This window comes from Ornithodoros turicata, chromosome 3, assembly GCF_037126465.1.
Source record: "Ornithodoros turicata isolate Travis chromosome 3, ASM3712646v1, whole genome shotgun sequence".
Lineage (NCBI taxonomy): Eukaryota > Metazoa > Arthropoda > Arachnida > Ixodida > Argasidae > Ornithodoros > Ornithodoros turicata.
This window is the reverse complement of record NC_088203.1, coordinates 96,722,554-96,744,714: the sequence shown is the minus strand read 5'-3', so window position 1 is coordinate 96,744,714 and position 22,161 is coordinate 96,722,554. Positions and strand designations below refer to the sequence as shown.

At 46.0% G+C, this 22,161-nt stretch overlaps 4 protein-coding genes and 2 long non-coding RNA genes across 6 annotated transcripts in view; 3 read left to right on the top strand and 3 right to left on the bottom strand.

Annotated features, from left to right (window-relative positions):
• Window positions 1–506: 506 nt before the first annotated feature.
• LOC135387508 (uncharacterized) lies at window positions 507–2,714 on the bottom strand. Its single transcript, XR_010421158.1, has 2 exons — window positions 2,630–2,714; window positions 507–665 (listed from the first exon to the last, which is right to left on the bottom strand). It is a non-coding gene; the product is annotated as an uncharacterized LOC135387508 (long non-coding RNA).
• LOC135387507 (uncharacterized) lies at window positions 1,821–2,628 on the top strand. The gene is made up of 2 exons (XR_010421157.1): window positions 1,821–1,932; window positions 2,086–2,628. It is a non-coding gene; the product is annotated as an uncharacterized LOC135387507 (long non-coding RNA).
• A 3,164-nt stretch (window positions 2,715–5,878) lies between the features above and the next one.
• Window positions 5,879–10,489, top strand: LOC135388938 (glycosylated lysosomal membrane protein-like). Its single transcript, XM_064618822.1, has 6 exons — window positions 5,879–6,103; window positions 6,379–6,639; window positions 6,812–6,991; window positions 7,171–7,398; window positions 9,804–10,036; window positions 10,118–10,489. Exons 1-6 carry the CDS (start codon window positions 6,035–6,037, stop codon window positions 10,290–10,292), a joined length of 1,146 nt encoding a protein of 381 aa, XP_064474892.1. The 5' UTR covers window positions 5,879–6,034; the 3' UTR covers window positions 10,293–10,489.
• Window positions 10,490–12,183: 1,694 nt separating this feature from the next.
• On the bottom strand, window positions 12,184–15,525 carry LOC135388936 (transcription factor Adf-1-like). Its single transcript, XM_064618821.1, has 3 exons — window positions 15,057–15,525; window positions 14,686–14,845; window positions 12,184–13,223 (listed from the first exon to the last, which is right to left on the bottom strand). Exons 1-3 carry the CDS (start codon window positions 15,199–15,201, stop codon window positions 12,824–12,826), a joined length of 705 nt encoding a protein of 234 aa, XP_064474891.1. The 5' UTR covers window positions 15,202–15,525; the 3' UTR covers window positions 12,184–12,823.
• LOC135388934 (uncharacterized) lies at window positions 15,280–21,248 on the top strand. Its single transcript, XM_064618819.1, has 3 exons — window positions 15,280–15,600; window positions 17,143–17,479; window positions 20,050–21,248. Exons 1-3 carry the CDS (start codon window positions 15,392–15,394, stop codon window positions 20,716–20,718), a joined length of 1,215 nt encoding a protein of 404 aa, XP_064474889.1. The 5' UTR covers window positions 15,280–15,391; the 3' UTR covers window positions 20,719–21,248.
• LOC135388930 (serine/threonine-protein kinase atr-like) overlaps window positions 20,918–22,161 on the bottom strand; it is a 35,301-nt gene continuing 34,057 nt past the window's right edge. The window contains exons 42-44 of the mRNA XM_064618814.1: window positions 21,684–21,786; window positions 21,478–21,591; window positions 20,918–21,121 (exon numbers count right to left, since the gene is read on the bottom strand). Of these exons, the coding sequence (XP_064474884.1) occupies window positions 21,062–21,121; window positions 21,478–21,591; window positions 21,684–21,786 (277 nt within the window). The 3' untranslated portion in view covers window positions 20,918–21,061. The remainder of the gene's footprint in view (window positions 21,122–21,477; window positions 21,592–21,683; window positions 21,787–22,161) is intronic.

Here is a 22,161-nt window from a genome sequence, read left to right as displayed (position 1 = left end):
GGCGCGAACCTGCTGATAACCTGCGCAAAGAGATAGAGCGAAAAATATTAAATTATTTGTTAGCGCTGAAAGTTTGTCAAACGTGCTTGGTCATATGCCATGCATTTCCTACGCTTTTGCTGAGATGGGTTTATTGCAATGACGATGCCAAGATACCACTGAATGGTTTTCAACGTTCACTCCAGTGCCTGCGTCGAATGCGCAAAGCCTTATAAGGGAACGCGTTAGCATTCGTTAGCATTCAGTAGCCTAGTAGAGGGTATATACATACAAGTATAGAACACGGCCTTAGACATTACACTAGACCCACACGGCGCCCTAGGGCTACGAGTGCATCAAAGCGCAGAGAACCATGTCTCAAAGCAGTCTGCTGGCCACAAAATTACAGGCGTCCTTAGGATCAGTAGGCGAACGGGTTACTAACAGATCCATTGCTTTACAGAGACAAAAGTAGAACGGGGGGAAGACGACTAGTGTAAAGAAAAATGAGCTTAAGGGCATTTACGGTATGGCGCCCTTACAGCACATGTGCCTCATATTTTATTTGCTACGTCTAGTCTTGTTCGCCCAGGAAGGATAACTGTAGAAGCTGTAGTATAGTAGCAGCCAGTAAGGCGAACGGTAATAAAGATTGACAGCACAGCCACCATCTTCACTATAAGAATCTGTTGAAAGAAGAAAATACATTAATAGGAATCAACCACACACAATCAGGAAAACTCGGTAAATAGTGCTCCGTATTACCTACTCGGCCTAAAGTTCAATACTACAGAAAAAAAAGAACAGACTTATCGCAGACATATCCCTCATAAGAATGACAGAGCAGTATGATTACCGGCAATTCTCTACAGACGCGCACATTACCTAAATTATCCTTACTTCCACAGCCTAGCAAAACTAGTAAAGAATGATCAAGCACGCTGTTTGGGCACACTATACCGATTTAGGAAATTCGAAGGCCGCAAACGAAATGTGGTTACACAGTTAGCGTATGTTGCCCCGCATTCGCCCTACACACGTGACCAACTGCATGAACTGTTAACACCGATAGTTGACGACGCCCCCTGATACGTCGCCCCCCCCCCCCCCCGCGCCCAACTGCGGTGAAACACCTCATCCAATCGTCATTCATGTAGTTGTTGCCCTGCAGACTCAGGTGTTATATTATGTTCTTGTTTGTCGTATAATAAACTGAAACTGTCACACACCTTACTACCATTATTAAATACGTATCAGCCACAATCTTCTAACATTAAGCACACGTCATAACAAGTGCCTGGTCTTCACCGCTGAAGGGTGACCCTACTCTCTCTACGAATATGACTTTTTGTGCTAAGCATTATGCCGTGTTTATTCTTCCGTTAGTGTTTGCATATACCTTTGATATTATGATATCACGAAATGTACGTAATCCCTCCCTCTCTTTTCATTACTGCTGTGTTGGCTGAAGAGCAGGAATGTGGCGCGTCGAGCTACATAATGTAGCTTTTTTCCCCAATGTCCTGCAGACTTGTTGTTGTTGTTGTTGTGTGCGACATGAAATAAAATGAAAAGAAAAATACTACGCAATGGTTTGTATCGCTTCGAAATCTGACATTTCATCCTTGGGCAACTCACGAGGGAAGGGGTGGTACTGCGAAGAGAACAGTGCGGGCAAAAATGGCACGCGCATTTATTCTAGAAAACTAAAATATCTTTTAGAATCATCTTTTGCTAGATAAGACGCGTGGTGATAGCAAGGTGTTATCGCCGACAGTGCTCTCACACGTGCTGCTTCCCTCTTTACTGCGAGGGAACCTGAAGCTTATATAACCCGCAGCGCTACCAACGCAGGAAGGAGAGTCATCCTGAAGGCTGGTGTGAGCAGAATCTAATCGAGCGGCGGACGGGTTCCTTCGGCATGCCAGCAGATCACGGCAGTGGTACGGCGATGTAAGCGAATAATTATACTTGTTGGTTAACCTAAATGTTTGTGTCCTCTGGGGCTGGCTTGTCCAGGCGACATGAGTTTTCGCTGGTGTTTCATTTTTGTCTTTGCTTTTTGTTTGTTTGCTGTTTCTTTTCTTGCCGGTCATGCCGCACAAGAGGAAATCCAGCTCCGTCAACGGTGCCGTGGACGAACCTGAGCCGTCGGCACAGGACCTGCTACAGCAGATGATCCTCAGTAAGCTACCATTGCTACAGCTCTCCAGCACATCGGACGCCTGCTGCGCTTGAACATGGGCGGTACCGACCCTTTCTTGCCAACGCGACCCGGTCAGAAGACTTCCTTGTCGACTTAGACGCTTTCACGAGACTGCCGTCCGAGTCACCGACGAGGCCGTCCGGCGTGGAGTACCGTTCGTAGCTCCTGGTTGACTGTCCTTCCCGTGACATCTTTCACTTGCCAGGCGTTTGAACAGGTGGGAGGAAGTGTGCTGTTATCGCCGACAGACCCCCCTTTAGACGTGGTGTCTCCCTTTTCTACTTCGAACAAACCTCAAGCTTGTTAAGCAGTAGCGCTACGAGCGCGGAAAATAAATGCGTATCTTGACAGCTGCAAGCGGACAGATTACGATGCAGTGGGCTTCTGCAAGGAACGGCGGTGTATGCAAATAAACATGATGTTAAACATGCTAATCTTGTTAACCTGAGCGTTCCTTGTGTTCTCTGGTGCTGCAGACGTTGTTTGTCCCTACAGATGAAAATCGCCGGGCTCATTTGCCTCGTTGCTCCGTGGCATCTTCGACTGGTGGTAATAATCCGCCGAGCTGGAGGAAGATATTGGTAATGATGAAAGAGCGCTCCGTTTTGAGCACTGTAAGATGCCACTAGTGTTTTCCGAGGCCAAATTTCGAGAGCTCAATTCCAACTGCAAAATAGCGTAGCCGGAGCACTTTTATCTTGTTGCTGAAAGTGTTAAAAGGGTACGACTGACTTATTTGTGTTCTCTGAGGCCAAATTTCGAAGGTCCTTCCACGTTACCTGCGAAATGAGCACCTTCTGAGTGTGTTGCTTCAGACCGTTCTAATGATCGCAGTGGAGGGAGACAAAGTAAGACTTGAAGAAAAAAAATCTGCTCCCACATTTACGAGGCAAAATGGTGACCGCCAGGCGGGGGGGCGATCATATTTCTTAAGCGCTTCAGCGAATGAACCTGAGCCACCGTGAAGAAATGGCGCCACACATTTATCGACTTATCGCCTAAAAATGGGCGTACATACAAGGTGGCCTACATTTTTTTTTTTTTTTTTAATGTGAAGCATTCTTTAGCTACTAACACTTCTAGCTCTGCTTCTACTCTTCTAGCGCAGGAGAAACACGGGAATGCTAAGCCATACGGATTCGAAACTTGCCATCTTGCAAAAGACCTCTACCCGAGAAACGTCATTATGACTTTGGTAGACAGACTGAAACCGAAACAAGTCGGAAGGAGAGGGCTGGGTTCCACGAATGGGCACTTGTTCGCTGCCTCCTATAGAAAGAAAAGTAGGACCCAAGGTCGCGTCCCTTTCAGGGACCATCGTAACCCGCTCAAGATCGTGGCTTTCGTGCGCGACCGTGTTCGCCCCTATAGCTTCGGGCGTAGTTCAAGTCTACCAAGTTGGTGGCGCTGTCGAACACTGTGACGTCATTTGTTTACAAACAAGGATAGGTCTAAAGGTAGGGTCGCTGAATTGGGCAAAATCACCTCACTTTAGTGAGGTTAGTCTAGGTTGGGTTCTACAGATTGGGGGTGGTCTGGGGGGCGCCCCCTCCCCAGGGCACGCACTAGGCGGTGCGGGCGTCGAGACTGTGCATCGGGTTAGATCAGAAGGTGCTCAGTAAAGATGGCGGATCGCCTCCAAGAAACGGGCAATAAAATTTAATTTTTATACGTTTCACGCGATATACGAGGATCATTCCCGTTTAATTTCGTTTCTAATTTGCTCCTGCTTCAGGTAAAAACATATCGTTTACCTAGTTATTTTCTTTAGTTACAAAAACGCAGTGGTCCCGGTAACGAACTACATCCAAAGAGTTAATGAATTTTAGGTAGGTGGTGATCTTGTAGTTACATGCTTTCCTCCAGAGAATGTTCGCCTGACCATATAACTCAACTGCAAAAACGATATATATTTTGCTTTGCTAGTTTTTTTTAAATAAAAATTCTGCAACGAATAAAAAAAAAGCACCTTGTATATGCAGACAAGCTGGTGGACAAACTCCCTCGTAAATAAGTAGGAAAGTGCCTCAGGACGAGAGCCGCCCATATTTCGAACAGAGACTCTTCTTCTTCTGGGCCAGAAGAAGAACAGTCGAGTACCGGGCGACTGAACTGACTGAGCGAGCGACTGGACGAGAAGACGACACGACACACGTCTTGACGCTAGAGGTCGGACGCTGTTGCCTTTTGTCTTCGCACATGCAGCATGCGGACACCGAATAGGGCATAGACATCGCATACACCTTCATCTCAAACTTCCTACCGAGCCAAAACTCATCAAGCACCAACCGTGCAAGAAAGCACCTTTATCTAATGCTCCCCACCCGCCAGTGGCGTAGCCAGAACTCCAGGGTAGGGGGACGCGATACGAAAACCTGCCCCGCGCCTCCCTCCCTCGCTGATCCTGGGTGCGCCCATACACATATACCTGTGTATACAGCGAGATGGAAATATAGAAATTTGACCGTTTAATAGCGAGTACATATGAGGCGTCATGTTCGGTGAGGCTGTGTCACGAGGTTGGAAGTAGTTTGAAAAGCTCACTCCCGGAACTGAACTTTCGCGATCGACACACTGGACCCCCTGCCCCCATATATATCATCTTCTCTCCTTGGATTTTCACGATGTACGTAGGTCGGCCCATGGCAGGTAGTGGAGGGCTCGAGCCCCCACCCCCTCCTAGCCCCATCCCGCCTTGGCGCTATGCCAGTGCTCCCCACAGCATAGGCGGGGAGTTTTCAATCTGCCGAAAGGGTCCGGGGCACAACCCCCCCCTCCCCCCTTCATACAGAAAGGAGGGGCAGGGTGTCGGGAATTCCGTGTTGTGACGTCAATCTTTTACGGCGCGATTTTCATGATATCACTCGCATGAAACACGCAATTCTCAGGATACCCCTCGAAACGTTCATCTTGAGTGCCAGCTGGGTAGACTTCCCGGAAGGGACCTGGCCCCCTGGGAAGGTTCCGGAAAGGGGGGGGCTCAGGACCCCAAACCCCCTCCCCCCGGTCGGCGCCTATGCTCCACACGACGTCACGTCAGCCAATTGGCGGTTCGTTCCGGAGGTGCCATCATCAAATCATTCGTTGGTGCTCTTTCACTCTTCCCCCATCCCCTAAAAAAAGAGAAAAAGAAAACAACATCAACGTTAGTCTTTGTTTGAGCCGTTTGAGAACGTGCCGTGTCTTAGTTTACGCGCCTTTGCCATGTACCAGCTCCTCTACGCCCCTACGCCTAGACCAATTTGCCATGTATATTACGAAAAATGATGAGAGCCACATTGACGTTTTTTGAGCCTAATGTTCGTCATTGAGATTCCTAATGACATATGTTGGAAGGATTCTCGTAGGCCGTTGTACAGTGCCGGCGTACCGGCGTCAAGTACGCCTAAAGGGGCACAAAAGAAACAACTTTCGGTCAGGAAAATACGCTTTTGGACAACAGAAGAGGAGAAAGAAGATCGAGAGTACAGTCGGGAAGGGGCACATTTTCCACTTGTCACCTCGCAAGCGAAAAATAGACTCCGGCCTTGCCCTTGCATGTATGAAGCGTGCGCTATCATGTGCGTGCTTGCGTGCACGCTATCATGTGCAAACGGTCTGTGCCCATATGTGCGTGCAGATGCTCAGAACATGTGACTCAGTTGACAGTAGTCTGCTCAGTCGTGTAGCTCTCTAACCGACTGTCGCGCCCCCTGGAGAAGATCAAACGCGACGCACAGCCACAGCAGCTTATCGGGCGCTATATCAATCGCCGATCAGCTGACTATGTTGATACATTGGAGGCGGTTAGCACGTGAGCGCAGTAAAACTGGTCGGAACAACAGTTAGAAGCAGCAACGACAAGAAAGAATGCTTCTCCAGTGTCTCATTCTTTGTATATGCCTGCCGGCTGCCTTTTCAACTGCAGCTAAACGAAAGGTATGGTGACTCATTGCTCCATGACCGACGCATGTTTGGTTACATTGCGTAGATTGTATACGAGGGACGCAAGTTCATCAAGAGAAACGATGAGATGTAGTTTTGTGTTCATTTGCCAGAAAATGTTATGCTTTATGAGCTAAGGTTCTATGTTTCGGTTTCTATTTGCGTGGAATACTGGCCCGACATACTTTCTGGGACCCGTTGCCAATCCCGGCCTCAACCTTTATGTGCATACACTCTGTGTCACCATCAGTTTAAAATTTGTTTTACAGCTAGATGCCCAAGTTGATCCATACTGCGATGGGAATCCTTCAGATTGTGGTTTGTGCTACGTTCGTGCCGTGGGAACTAATGACACACTGCACCACTTCTGGAGCACAAGGGGTGCTCCCACTCTCTTCACAGTCATCACAGGTCCCGAGGGACTACTTTCGGGAATAAACTGGGACCAGATCCGAAAACGGGAGTTCAAGTCATCTGCATTCCATTTCACCGAGACAAGTAGACTAGCCTATGCCCTCGTCTTATCAAAGGTACAAACGTGTTCAGTAATATTGTGCCAAGCTGGTACCATCCGCTTGGCACATTTTGGAAACAGAGTAACAACATACTTCTTGAACGGAACAAACCCTTCCTAATCAGTCTCCCCTCATTGTTCACAATGGACTAACCCCTAAAGGACACACTTTGATACTTGGTTTCCAGATATGGGAGTCATCCAAGGATGCAAATGTCAGTGCCTTGGACCTCACAAAGTTAGTTTGGGGAAATGTGACAGGATGTAGTGGAAATGGAAGCCTGGTGTCTGCTGGATTCACTGCTAGCCGTACGAGCATGGAATACGACCACTTGTACTTCTCTCAAAATGGGAGCATACATCTGACGGTAAGACATTTCTCATGTGAAAGTAAAACAAAAACGAGCTGCCGTGACACTGTCGCATGCATAGGGTACTATTGGAAATAATTTCACTGCAGTCCTTGTTATTCAATTGCACACTACAGCACATACCACAGAAAAGCAAACTTTAAAGGAAACACTACTCACGCACTGCAATTCCACAGATGGTGGCCAGTGAAAAATGGAACCACGAAGAGCGTCCACCAGGACTTGCAAGGGACGGAAACAGTTGTGAGGTGCAACTACAGCTCGTGAAGCTCGATCCACGCCTTACCAATGACTCTCACTGGAACGTCGAGGTCACGTTCGTTGGTAGCTGGGAAAAAACTCATCCGCCACAGTTCGTCGTTGAGTCTACGCTCGATGACCAGCATGCTCCTGGCACCTTTGAGGTAAGAGTGACACACAGTGCTCTAAAGTGTACCCTAGAAGTTTTCCCTTTTTCGTCTTGATACACGTTTAAATACACGTTAAAGCAGACCTTATACCCGAGTCACACGGGGAGCCTCGGTGGTCGTTGTACCCAATGGCTATTGAACATGGACGTAGCACCACCCAGCATGTAACGTGCCAACCCCTCAGGACATGAGGACATTTGTGACAAATTTTCTGTGTCTTCCTTGAGCGGAAGCCATCATAAGAGCGTTCCGGAATTCTGTGTCCCCTCTTCCTAATCTCCCTACTCCTCTTTCCCTGAGTATGGTGTGTCCAGTTACAGTAGGTCATGTTCCAGAATTCTAGAGAACCACGTGGAAGTTCCCAGTGACATACTAATTGTGAGTTGCATAGATTTTCTATTGTTGAGCCCTAAGAGGGTCAATGCCTTGACAGGGAATAAACATGGTGGTCGTACAGTCAGCTGCTTAGTTAGGCTGGTCTCTGTTAGTTGTGGTTCTTCTGCCCGCGTGCGACGCTGTCATCTCATGGGGGAAGGGACTTCGAGTCGGCAAGCGAATAATGAACTATAAAAAAAAATAGGCACGGAGGGCTACTTCAGCTTCACCATGCCCATGGTCGGAGTCATAGGGACGGAATGGTGTTGAGTGGTGGTACCCAGAGACTGTATATCTTTCTTGTCCTAGCAACGCTTCCTTGTCAGTTCCCACCAGGTACCCGATTACATGGTTAAGTGTTTTTCTTGTATCTTAATAATATCTTTTATAATATATTTTTGATATCTTAATAAGAAAACATGGCAAAATGAAAGACTAAAAATTTGAGCAGTTATTTGAGCATTAGTGTGTAAATAGCGGCATTATGGCTCATTTGTTGAGACACACAAAATATTATTGCTTTCTTCTCACGCGCTATTTCAGCTGTTGCAATCTCTTGGCAGTTGGGCCTGACAAGATGGCGTACATGCAGGCCACCTGGTGGATGAACTCCATAATGTAAAGTGTCGTGGGTCGTCCCTCTGTGTGCCCGGACTCAGGTTTTACATTATGGAGTTGGGCCTTGCCTTTTTTTTTTTTTTCGAAGCACACAGATGCTAATTTTTGCGTGAATTAAAAGTAATGGCCCGATTAACACGTTACTTTTATACTCGTTACTCAGTTATATTTTGAGTCGAGTAATTTGTAACGGTAATCAGTTACATATGCCAGACGAGTAACTGTAATCAGTTACTATTTTGGAGTAACAGCCACAAGTCTGCACAGTATAGTTAGGTTTTATGTCTGTCTGTTTCAAAGTTTTGGTGTGTTTTTTTTATTTTGGGGGGGTACAAATCTGGTTTTATTTAAGGAGTCTTGAAACAGTATAAAATTGGGTGGGAAATTTAAAGAATTAGCATAAGATGTGTAACAGCTGTGATAAATATCCAATGCTTAGTGTTCTCCAGCGCCCGTATTGGCGTCTGAATTGGCACTTTGCAAAGTTCGTTGTCTGGTTCTCGGGGGAGTTTTACCCCAAAACACAGGACCCTATACATGTTCAATGGCTATGGGTTTCAATTATTATTGAGACTCCCTGTGTGACCCAGGTATTATTGTCTATCTACACGTTGGGTGACCCTGGCCAGCATCACGATTTTGTCCGCAAAGGCAACAGCACAGCAGCATAATCAGTTCCTACGACCACGATGCACTCCCCCGTGGGTCCTTCTGCATCACAATGATGTGACACACACTCATCCTCTTACATGATCCAGGAAGGAGGGACTTTAGAGTGTGCACGGCTCAAAGACCACTCTCTTGCATGCTGCAGGAATGCACGTTGTTTGTCGTGCAACCAGCTGCAGCGAAAAACAAATTTCATACAGGGTGTCTTTGGGATTAATGTCTCTGGCATTCCTCAAGCCAATGCCACCGAGGAAGTATACTAAAATTAGCCTCTGACACGATCACGCCAAGTAGGCTCTTCCTGGATTGCAGTGCTCAGTGTAAAACCATTTGAGGTAGTACCAATGTCCAATGTCGCATTTTCGTGTGCTCCTCAAAAGGGTAAACGTTTTGTATTCATTGCAAAATTTGTTGCAGCCTCGCCAAAAATGATATACATTCCATTCTTTTACAAACACATACGTACTGCGATCTGAGATTGACATGGGCTGGGTCAGACCATAGTCCTACTTCACCAGTCTTTACTAGGTGTAGCCCTTGCTACACCCAAGAGCACAAAAAGAACAAAGCTCTACAGCCCCAAATGTTCAGCAAAGAAGAGACTGGTGTGGGTGTGAGAGAAGCGTGGGTCTCCTCGCACAACTACTGAGCTGGTGAACAATAATGTTGAAAGCCAGAGCAAAAGTACACCTAACTGTTATCATCACCTCGATAAAAATCTTACTGTTTTCCCCCAGCGCGACACCTTAAAGTCAGAGGAACAGTACACCATGTGGCGCCCAGTTTTCTACAGCGACAGAGACCACAAGATGACCCTCTCGGGAATCGCCAAAAGAGGAGACGTCGTGCTTTCGAGTGACGCCTGGCGTCTGTCCGACACCTTCTACGCCTGGGTTGCAAATTCCAAAGCTCCCGAAGCGGCGTCTCTACCCATGTATCTGGGTTCCACAAAAACGTCCTACACTAGTTGGTAAGCCAATACTATTTAGTACCATTCACGTTTCTTGCACTTTGCACATGGTTCAGAGATTAACCAATAATATTACTGCAGGAGTACTACTGTTGGAATTGGGGCCGTACCAAGCGAAGGACCGCCTTCAGTTGCTCTGCTCGCGGCACTGTGTGTAGCAGCGATTTTCCTCATCCTGGCTGTGGTCACGCTGTTGTGTATGCTACTTCCAAAGAAGGCCGGGCCAAGGGATGATGAGGCACTTCTGGTTGCATAAGTGGTTGTGCACTGTTAAGGGAGAAGGCTCCCTCAGTCGCAATAAATGAGAATGTCCCTCAGGAAATCTACGCAGTTTTCAAGGCAGTGTTGTACCAACCACCATCCTGGTGTATTGCACTAGACATCAGATTTTTTTTTCAAGTGAAAACTGTCTCCCCTGTACAATACCTACATAAAGTTATTGCTACTGCCTCACTATTGTCTTGTCAAACTCTCGGAGAAACAGCATTAAAAATCACCACAAAAGCAACATAGATATTTAGTGACAGGAGAGTGCGGTCACTGGAATTTGCAACATGTTGCATGAAATAAAAGCAAGTACTGACTTCTGTACTACATGCCATGAAAGCAGATCATGCGAAATGCGCACCACGATATCTGCTGACCAACGGAAAGAAACTCCCGCTTCACCCCTCGAGTAGAGCACTGTATGTGCAGTCCGTGTAGTACAAAGGTAACTGAGTGAAACTTTTTACTGTGTTACTTTGTGCAACGTTTTCAACCAATCCACACATTTCATCCAACCCACAATCGTTTCGACATCGTTTTTTTTTTATTGGACTACAGTTATTGGACTATCGGTGTCACCGAAGATCTGCCCATTCCTACTGTCCTGGCAAAGCTCCAGTGCTCTAGGACCTACAGCGGGATAAGCTCTACAGTGCAACCGCACAGAAGATGTATCCCAAAATTAAAGGGTTTGGGACACTTTCATAGCTGCGGTTTGTTACATTGTGGACGAATTTCACTGCGCACCAGAATACTGAGGAAACAAGTATTCTGCATGTCGTACTCGGCAAGATACAACTTCTCCAATACCCACCCGAGAAAAGCGGAGACGTCGCAGAGCTCAGAGTTGAGAGACTTCTCGTGCGCTGCCTCACTCAAACTCCATCCAAATTCTTCAAATTATTAACTGTGTGTGACACATGGACATGCTAGAACTCCTTTGAAGGGGGTTCCTTGCAACTTTGGAAGACTCCTCATTGTGTCACAGACACACGGCACTGCCGATCTCGTTTCTTTTGCGCATGCCACCGGAAATGTGGCACAGACAAAAAATTAGAGCAATGCAATATATTTTCAAACAGTTGATTTTATATTGCAAAACGTACGCTCATTTTATTGAAACAGTTCGGCGGATAAATAAGGCGGATAGGACACATACCTCGTTATAACGAAACAGAGCAAAGTAATTTATTCCCTGACGCAGTTGGCTGCCATATTTCATCAGGCTCAGTACAACAAAGTAAATCGTGTTCCCCTGAGTGTTTCATTATATCGAGGTTAGGCTGTAATTAGTAGCAGAGCTCTTCATCGTGCAGGAAATGCCTTGGACACTAACGTATTGAAATTAAAAAATTTATATAAAATTTTAAAAAACAATTTTATAAAATTTTATATAAAAATGTGTGTTGAGGCTCTAATAAGTTATGTTTTACATTATTATGTACGCACATTTTACTGAGATGCAACCCACCAGCTGGCACTGCATTCGAGGCTTCTCATTTTCAGTTGCACAGGAAACTGCCTACCTCCTCTTTCGAAACGGAGCTATACGTAAAGGAAGATTCTCCACTGTCGTGTATCGGTGCACACAAACATATTTTGCACGAAAGTCCTCCGGGACATCTCGTAGTGTACCTACAGACAACCTTTCTGGGTGCCCATGCGTCAGGGGTACAAGGTCGTCTACAGGGTGGTTTGAAGCTAGAAGGGCTTGTTGTGGAGTACCTGACAGCTTTGGCATTGCAGCTACTCAGGTACTTGTCCCTGTATCTCACAACAGGGAAAAATAATCACTATTAGCAGTTTTGCAGAATTTGTTACCTGTTGCAGTTCCTTCGTAGGAATGTTCAACATGCAAGACAGAAGACAGCACACACAAGTACATAAACATTTGTCATTTTATGAAAAATACCATAAAATGGGTGCGCAGACCCGACACACTTTGTAACAATGGCTTGTAGAAAGACCACGCATGTATTGCGACTAAATGAAAATTGGCACGAGATCATGCTTTACAAAAGTAAGTCAAACAGGCACGATGCGGTGGCCCCGTTATGCCACGTACAAAAAATGAGACGTTTGGAATGCCTGCTCATCAATATGAGATCAGAGTAGTCTTTGAGAGCTTAAAAAAAAAAAGAACAGTGTTGACAGGCAGCTAGAAGGAAAGGCTGCACCGCCATCAGGGTACCCCCATTTTTGGCATAATGCTCCTGTGTACTAACTGACTGTACCATCGAAGCATCGCATCAAGGCAAGTAGGTGGGAATGATCTGGTAAAGTCGGATCCGCAGCAGACGACGACCATTCGGGACAGTTGAGATCAGTTCAGGCAGGACACTTGCATAGTTCGAAGGCACACGCGGATGATGAGTATCGGACGCGCACTTCCGCACGAGACGTGCGGAGTGTCGTCGACTTCCAGGTACGTCGGCAGTCGTAAGAGGCAAATAAAGGTTGGCAATGCAGGGACGACGTTCTGCTGGCAGGGAGGGGGGGTCAACGTGACCTCCTCCGCCGTCATTCTCCGAACTCTACGTAAGAGAGATCCTGCAAAATTTTGACTTTAGCCAGCATCTTCTTCCTGTTACTCAGCCTCCTCAGCGAGGGAACCAGAGACAGTGCAAAGTACTCGTCTTCGTCGAGCGGCCTGTTCAAAATGCTCAGTACCTCGGCCTCGAAAGAGTCCGCGGGCACAACTTGTGTGGTCGGGGCAGCCACGACGGATGGGGTAGGAGCCGGTGGCGGAGGACGAATCTGCGGCGGAGGAGGATCACGGTGAGCTTCTGGGCTGAGGGTTAACCTCAAAGGAGCGTAGTCCTCGGGCGAGGAAACCACAGGTGCGGCGCTCGCTTGCTGGTGCTCGTAGTCGCCGTTTTCCGACACTGTGCTGCTGGTGTCTGCAGCTAGCTGCTTGCCTCTACAAATGGATAGGATGGTGCTTATGTCCATATTGTAGGCTTGAATCATAAATATACAGGGTTCGCCAAGATAAACTTCGGGGTTTGTAACGGAGATAAAACAAATAAGAACAGTGTCGGAAAGCTAAAGTAGGTGTTAGAGGATGTATTATGCCCCAAAATTTTATGTCGATACCGCCATTTGGTCCGTTCCTCTGCGGATAAATCGTGAAAATTAAATCGTGAAAAACGGCCGCTGCCTAGTCGGCTATACCTGTGTTTCAGCTCCTTTCCGTCAGATGGCGAAACGGTCGAATGCGGCGTTGCAGACGACATCAAAATCTGAACAAGTGGAACTGAATGCAGAATCGTAGTCTGCAACGCCGCGTTCGACCGTTTCGCCATCCGACAGAAAGAAGCTGAAACATAGGTATAGCCGTTTAAGCAGCGGCGATTTTTTAATTTTCACGATTTATCCACAGAGAAATGTACCAAGCGGCACTGTCGACATAAAATTTTGGGGCATAATACGTCTTCTAACATCTACTTTGGCTTTCCGACACTGTTCTAATTTGTTTTATCTTCGTTACAAACACCGAAGTTTATCTTGGCGAACCCTGTAGATCAGACAGGTAGCTAGAAAATGACTTTTCACTTGTTACAGCCTTCGTAGCTATTTTTAGCAGCTTTCAGGTTTGGTTTTCCTGTACATCGTATAATTTTGCTTGCAGCAGTAGCACCTCAAGATCTTTGCCAGTACCCGAGACTACCTAGCAAAAACAGGTCCAGCCTAGCTTGAGAAAGCATTCGAAACAGAACCTCAAAAGAGACGGAAGACAAGCTTTTGTGCAGTCTGTGCATCTTCAGGTGCCCCGAAGAAGTGCGCACACTGAGCGTGTTTCTTGCGATCTTATGTTTCACTCTCTTTGCAGTTCGGTTTTGAATTCAGGTACCCAAGCGACTGGAAGAAAGGTCGAGCTTGACAGATACGAAAGGATGGTAGAAAAGAAAGGATATTTGCCGCCATAACTTCAGTTTTACCCCAAAGTGATTTCTCAACAAAACAATTCTCACCCTGAACGACACAATAGAAAACTACTTCTAGATTTCTAGATCAGACAAAGGAAGAAATCCTCCTATGGCTGCATCTTTGCAAGAGTTACTCACAAGCAGTGGGTGCATCCCCAGTCCTTTTCTTTTTCTATTTATTTATTTTTTCGGGGGGGAGGGGAGGGGGGAGGTTCAGCCTCGGACAGGTCGCTACATTCACTAGCGAAAGTCGATTGAAGCTCTGTGCGACGACAGGAACTCAGGGGGATCAGGACATTCAGACCTCTCCCCTCCCCCCCCCAGGGTAATGTCCACATTTTAGTGTCAATTTCGAAGGGCCGCGATAGCTGCATCATTGACCAATCACCCGCAGGACCGGGAAGAATCACTGTCAGAATAACGGCGCCCAACCAAACAACAAAGGTCCCGTACCTGGCCGCCCGTCCACAGTCGCGATAGAAGTCCAGTGACTGGAAGTACGTCCACTTGCTCTGCCTAGCGTCCCAAGGCAGGTGGGACAAGTGTTCTAATGCTCGCAGCTCACGTATATAACGGTCTCGTAGCGACTTCCATAGCCTCTGGCAGTCGTCCACTGCGAACGACAAACAAGTGTGAAAAGTTACGCAAATGTCAACAAAACATCGGTAACCTGAAAAGCTCGATTATAACCAAACACTACGTGAACGACAAGCTTCAACTGTCATATAACGGGAGCATTGACAACGTAGCTGCCTGGCACGCCGACATATAAACATGACAAAAAAAAACGACAACGCACGCTAAAGACAAGCTACGAGCCTCACCTGATTCCATGTGTGTTTCCTTCTTGATAATTTCCCAGATTTCGCGTTTACGTTCCACATCGCGGTACCCGAGACGCTTGCAGTCGTATAAGATGGGATACTTTTTGATGCTGGCGATGAAAGCCTCCACAGAGTCCGGCGCCATGCCGCCCGCCGTTGCTACCGTCTATCGCGCTGCACAAAGAGCCCGCGCTGGGCCGTGCGCCGACGCCAGAAACCTCCCCCACTCCTTCCCTCTTCTCGGAAGCTCTCCCCACCTTCTTTACTGCCCCGTTGGCTGCCCCGTTTTGCGCTGGATGCTTGATAAGTGGCCTTGGTGAAAACGCTGTGCAACGATGGTCGGCGCGCAGCTGCTCGTCCTGCTGGGGGCATGGCTCGGGGTGACGACGGAAAGCGAGGCGTCGTCTGCTCGCGATCCTTCGCTGTTTCTGCGCCGCTACTTGCACGATCCGCTACAGGTAGAGCCATTCAACGCGACGGCATCTGCGCTTCGCTGCCGCTTTTGGGATGCTTCGGTGCGCGGACTTTCCAACACTCAGTTACGGTAAGTTACTTTTTGAGAATTATAAAAGAAGAAGAAGAAGAAAAAAAAAGAGCAAATGCGATATGGAGGGTCGAGACCCATTCACCAAACTTCCCGTGTGCGGCCTGAAAAAAGTTAAACGCTTGTCAGCTAGAAGTACCCAACGTTGTGCGAAAGTGCGCGCGACAAAATCAAGTTTGCTGAAATAATTTTAAAACGTTATATCGCCTCAGCACTCATTTGAATATCCTGATCGGACGAATGAAAGCAGAGTAATATGTGCAAAAAAAGAAAAGTAAAGGCTCCCGATTTTACACTTTCAAGTGTGGCAGTTAGCTCAGTGCTTCAGTGATATGCGAAGTGGTTAGAACTCATCTTTTCTCGACCAGACAGAGCTCCAAATTTTTCCGCTTTTTCCGAAACAGTAAACCGCTTTTTCACATACATTCACGCATGGGTGTGCCATATGACTCAGAGTTTTTTCCCTGCTTGATGGTTATTAATCACATGCAAATTTTTGTCCCGCTTCACGTAGCATACAGGCATGACAGCTACTGTACAGGTCTACGGTACCCTATATGCTACACCGAGCATTTTCTTCATTATCTGTATAGTTCCAAGCACATTGAGACACACATTAACAATTGATGATGTAGCAGAGTTTAGCGCTTGCGACTGGCCACGGGGTTGCGAAACCCATGATGGAAGCAATCCAGAGCAGTAGTGGGTGCCAAGAAAGCTCGAAGCCATGAAAGCACCAAGCTGTGTCGTAACTGATACATGATTCACTTCACTGACTGTTGCAAGTAAGAAAGTCTGGGTGCAACAAAACAAGAAACCTTTTTTTTGTTTTGTTTTTTTTGTCGTTGATTGCACTTTCTGGATTCCTTTACGTTATATAAATCTCAGTCAATGCCCAAATGCTTCACTGTAACGCATGCTTTTTGATTTCATACAAATATTTTAGCTAAGGTCAAAAGCCAAACCTATTTGCTCACATAAAAAAAATGTGAGAACACTGTTACCCCCTACCCTGTTATACCTACTGTGGTGTCGCTGAGCATCAGAATCTCTACCTCAAATCCAGCAAGCATTCCCGCATACAACTGCTTTATTATTCCATCCGACCGTTCCGGTCCTCGTGCTCATATTCCCTTTTTTCGTCGTCGTCGTTCACCTCCTGTATACCGTGAATACAACCCAAACAAATAAAACCAACAACACTACACCTACCTATATATATTTAAATATAAAACCGTCGTTGCATATTGTGAGCTGAAGTGTTGATTCAACAAACCTCACAGCACTGACACTCAGGAAGCAATCTTTTTTCCCCTTTTTTGTTTGTTTGTTTTTCTTTTTGTTATTGCATTATTAAAGATGTGCAGAAAAAAATGAAAAGAAAAAAGCGGAGCTTTCATGTCACCTAACCATAGTACTCAATGTTTAGAACCGCGCAGTTACACGAAATAGTTCGCGAAAGCCTCTTTCTTCTTAGTTACTGATTTTGCCATATCACAATGCTGCGCAGCAGTTTCAAAATACTGTTAACGTCTTGCACAGGCACGTGGAGGCCAACCTAACTGCGGCAACACTTACGGCACAGGCCATCGTTCCTGTACTGCAAATAAATGGGCAGTACAGCATCCAGGGGAGCATGATGTTCATCCCTGTTCAAGGGAACGGCCCGTTCAACATCAACGCCACAGGGCTGACGGCAAATGCCTACGCCCAACTTGAGCACGACAGCAGGACTGGCCGTCCTTCGGTACGCACAATAACCGTCCGTATGGAAGTGGATGACCTACAGCTTCACCTGCATGACTTTCTCGGTGGTGGGCGTTGGGCAAGCTTCGGGAACGCCTTGCTGAATCAAGTGGCTGGTTCTGCCTTCAAACAAGTAAATGAATTCATTATTATTATTGTTGTTACTTATTATGTATTGCTACTTACTGGTGGTATGAGTATTGCTGCCGAAGGATTTTACTGCTGCTCCTTTTGGCTTTGCACATTTGGTCTAACAGCGCAATTTAGTTGCTGCGTTAAAACGTGTAGGTACCTGTGAGAACCACAAGTCCATCTGTAAAGCATGTATCTTTAGAAAAACTAAGAAACAACGTAGAAACTTACGAAGTACTCACCCACAATGGTTTGTATAGTGGTTTGGGGTAAACCTGCAATGTACTTCCCGAATGCAGCCGGAAGTTAAGATAAACAATGAAAATTTTCTCATAATTTTAGAAAATGACTTGTACGTGTGAAAAATTCCCTGAGGATAAATAACTTTGACCCCACATTTTCCAATAAACAAGGTTGTTAATATAAATATATATATTTTTTTCTTTTTTTTTTTTTTTGCCATCTAAGGTGAGAAGCCCAGTATACCCCGTAGGTTATGATTAGGGTTTCTCATTTCAGGCATTTATTTTCCTGAAAATCCTGGTGTTGCTTATCAGCATCCATTTTGTTTTGGAAAAGTGGGTTTATTTGGCAGTAATATTTTGAACTAAAAAATAAATGCATGAATTCAAGTATTTACACTATGTTACAAAAAAATTTGAGTCTGCCTCAATAAGACAGCAGCAGAACGCAAACAAATAAGATATCATATTATCTGTTAACACTGTGAGGATTACAACAAGGATGAATGTCTAGAACTTATAATACACACACGTGTACATCATCATGCTTTCATATGTCATGGCAACACGCTCCTTCCTGTTGGCAACACAGAGTTTTGAGAATGTGAGCTCAACATTTGAGCTGGTAATTGGCATGGCCACCAGTAAAACTTGGATTAAGTGAAAGTAAAGGACACATCTTGAATGGAACACGAAAGGGTCACTGATTGCACACCATGTCCAACCAGCCAGGTCATCCGTCACGGAAAACACAAAGAATGAAACAGGCCCCTAACCCAAAAGATGACCACACGAGGCATGCTTTCAGAACAGGAAGTGACATTGGAATTTTCCTTTTCTTCTTTTTTTTTTTTTTTGCCCCCTATGGGAAAGAAAGATTGCTGCCACTTCCCAGCAGTACCCACAGACTCCTTATAGAACCCGCAACTTTAACACCAGTTTCGGATTCTTTTCGGTACATGCCGATTTTCCAAAAAATCTTCTAGGGGGATGTTCTTCAGCAAATATCAAAGGTGAGAAACCCTAGTTACGATTGGAGTATGAGGTTTATGAGAAATTTTCTCAGAGCAAATTTTTCATGTAAAAATTATTTTTCTTTAAAAAATTTGTGTAAAAATTTTTCTTAAAAATATTCTACATGAAAAAAATTTTTCCATGTAAAAATCGAAAGAACCCCCACCCATTCTACAGTCCTACGAAGCACCATCGGTTTGGGGAGAAATCTGTTTTATTACAGAGAACCACAACATACATAATCTTGGTGTTATGCCAATAGTTTGTCCACCAGACAGAAATGGAAGGTTTACCTAAGAAAGGTTCTTGTTTACAGAAAGCACAGCACTAATTTTCAGATGTGCTGGAGCAGCGCGAGTTCAGGAAAAATCATAGCCTCTGGTTCGCATGCATAATATGTTTGTTGTTATACTTCTGAAGCTGGGGCACTCTTGACCATGGGTTTCAATATGTACACGAGTTTGATTTTGCACATTCCATGATTATACCTGTAGATAAAGACCTGTGTTTTTGGATTTTATGTTTTTTGAAAATTGGTGATAAAAATCGGGTCCTATTTCAGCAGCTCTGAAACAGGGTAAAACCGGTCGATATTGTGTGAAAATAAAAAGCGCGCTTCTCACATTTCAGATTAACACATGATGTGGAACAGCCACGCTGAATGCTCAGTGCATAACTTACCACAGTGCCCCATATTGGTGGCTGAATTGGCACTTTGCCAACATTTTGCCGACGTTTTTTGGGCTTTACCCCCGTGTGGCGGTAACGCAAATCAGAGAGTAAAAACGGGTTTCACCCTAAAAGAAAAGGCCCTAATGTATGCAGCGTTTATACATTCTTGGAGCCCACAGGATTACAATATCTTGCCGACTGGCTGCTGACATTTTAGAATGGGAGGCGTTGGCTCCTTAGTCAAAGGACGATTTGCCGTGTTCTAATGATTGGCCATGTCTTACCCAAGATGGGCAAACTTTGAATTCGGGGATGAACTCGGTTACACACGTAAACTTTAGGCACTAAATCATGCAACGTCTATAGCACACCTTTGGCTCAGCCTACCACGGGAGAATTAAATTTAAGGTAACATTTCCTTGAGCTTGAGGACAACGGAATGGACAGATACACGGAGAAGTGAACAGGACGAGTATCCTCTGTATCTCTGCGTATCCGAGCGTTCCGTCACCCTCAAGCTCAAGGAGTTGCTACCTGCAACTCTGGTAGGCCAACTCACATGTTTTTTTGTTTCAACTTTGTTCAACAATTAAATGTCAGACAGTTTTCTCATCAACAATGAGTCCGTAACTTCCCTGCACAGATTCAACGATCCCTTGCCAGTGAACTCGAAAGTGGTCTACGGCAGCGTCTCAATCAAGAGCTCGCCTCCTTACCGCCTCTTGGAAATTCCAACAGCAGCCTGCTCGTCGACGCCATCATCCAGGGGGCAGCAGACGAGCTCCGGGCACACGACGGAGATCCGCTGTCTCTGCCCGACATGAGACTTAACTTCGACTGGGACTTTGTTCTTGGACGCCTTGCGGGAATCCTATCCCTGCAGCAGTGCAAGATGCAGGGGCTCTCGTCGATGAGGCGCACGGGAGACATCCTCGCCCTCTATCGCGATGGCAGGTTTCTCGTAGAGGCTCAGATCGGATTCGATAACATCTCGGGCAACTGTGACTGGCGTGCGAGGGTTTTGGGAGCGGGTCCCGATGGGACGACGTCGTTAAATGTGAGAGACCTGCAACTGCGGCTAAGGCTTGGATTGGGGCAACAGGGTCCCCTTCAACTAGAAGCCCTGGAGTTGGAGCGCGTAGGGCACATGTGGTTGCAGCTGCACGGCTTGGGTGCTTGGGACTTCCTCGTGCAGTCGCTGACGAATATTGTTGCCAATGCTTTCCGCTGGTCTATAGCCGAAAGAGCATTGTCGGCCATTGCGGATGAGCTACGGTCACAGCTTACGCAGGTTGCCATACCCTGGGAGTAGTGGAGTAGCCAAAGCACTCTACCATTTTTATCATAAATGCCAAAGCAGTTTATCTTTTTTATATCTTCCCTTTATCGAGGGCCCCTCCACAGAGCCAATGTGCTTCGGTCCTAGCACCTCTTTGGAACAGGATGTAATGAGGGGAGATGATTGTTATGGTCAGTCTACTTTTATATTATGTTATTTATTGATATACCTGTCAGGTACTTCTCCGCCATGTTTATCAAAATGCGGGCTATATATACAAAGAAAATAGAGTCCTCCTATGCATGCAGACAAAGTAGAATGTGTGTCTCACTATCAACAACTGTACAATGTGTGAACTAGTTCGCAGGGAACACGATCACATGTAGGCACCCCAGCCAACATACATTTGACACAGGTTCACTTCATTGGTAGCCTCCTGCAAAGAGATGAAGAGAGCCCACAGAGACGGAGGTTTTTATACAAAGAGCCGTGTACTCCCCTACTTAAGAGCACATCTAAGAACATACCAAAGAAGAAATAAACCTGTGGATCTATTTCACATACACTGGTGTCTTAAATTCAATTGTACACTTTGCTCACAAGAGACAGGAGTGGTCTCATTTGTTCTAGAGTGACGCTGAATGGAAATGGCACGTCTGAACCTCACATCTACTCCAGCAAGGTGCAGCAGGGGTGCAAGGAGACATTGCAATATGGCGAACGTAGAAAATTTCCCCAAAGAAGTAGATGCCATGTAAAATGCCCCAAGTAAATGCCATGCGGGGTACATACGTGAATAAGGCAGTCAACTTGTCCTTCCACTGAGAGCGGAGGACCTGCAGCTTTGTTACGGCCCCTGTAGACGCCCTTCAAGCGTTGCTCAATTCCATTCACATGGGCCACAGCCTGTGCGAGAGAGAAAATTAGTCGATGTGAGAACCCACAGATGCAAAGCCCCGTTTCTGCTGCCCCCATGTACCAGATCGAATGCCACTCACTTTTTCGTTGTGCATTTCACCAGTCGTATCGCTGCTTGTTCTGGCACCCCGAGAAGGCTTGCTCCACTCCACAAGAGGATCGTGGATAAACGGTTTTAGAGCACTGCACGAGAGACAAAGCAACAGTGCTTCACAAATTAATATGTAAGGGTGTAGTGGACGAGGAGGAGGAGAGAGTCTCGAGAGTATTCATGCAAAATTTACAATATGTGACCTTCACCCTAAAAGATTCCATTTTGTAGCCCATGGCTTTAGCGTAATTTTTCTGGCATTAACTGTCACAAGAAAGACATGCAATTCTTCTGCCAAAAGCCCCCTACTCTTTAATTTTACATGAGGGTGCTTCCTGCTTTTAAGGTGAGCCTACACTTACTGGAGTGGTTATATCCATTTTAAATTTTATATCATGCAGTGGCATGTTATACGGATGCGGCTGTAATTATATCTCGGACAACCACAGGCCATTTGTGAAACAAAC

Coding starts and splice junctions, on each gene's coding strand:
- LOC135388938 (XM_064618822.1), top strand. CDS start 6,035: ATGCTTCTCCAGTGTCTCATTCTTTGTATATGCCTGCCGGCTGCCTTT. Junction 7,399..9,803: donor ATGCTCCTGGCACCTTTGAG/GTAAGAGTGACA, acceptor GTTTTCCCCCAG/CGCGACACCTTAAAGTCAGA. Junction 10,037..10,117: donor AAAACGTCCTACACTAGTTG/GTAAGCCAATAC, acceptor ATATTACTGCAG/GAGTACTACTGTTGGAATTG.
- LOC135388936 (XM_064618821.1), bottom strand. CDS start 15,201: ATGGCGCCGGACTCTGTGGAGGCTTTCATCGCCAGCATCAAAAAGTAT. Junction 14,846..15,056: donor GGAAACACACATGGAATCAG/GTGAGGCTCGTA, acceptor TGTCGTTCGCAG/TGGACGACTGCCAGAGGCTA. Junction 13,224..14,685: donor GACTGTGGACGGGCGGCCAG/GTACGGGACCTT, acceptor ATCCATTTGTAG/AGGCAAGCAGCTAGCTGCAG.
- LOC135388934 (XM_064618819.1), top strand. CDS start 15,392: ATGGTCGGCGCGCAGCTGCTCGTCCTGCTGGGGGCATGGCTCGGGGTG. Junction 15,601..17,142: donor CTTTCCAACACTCAGTTACG/GTAAGTTACTTT, acceptor CGTCTTGCACAG/GCACGTGGAGGCCAACCTAA. Junction 17,480..20,049: donor CTGGTTCTGCCTTCAAACAA/GTAAATGAATTC, acceptor TTCCCTGCACAG/ATTCAACGATCCCTTGCCAG.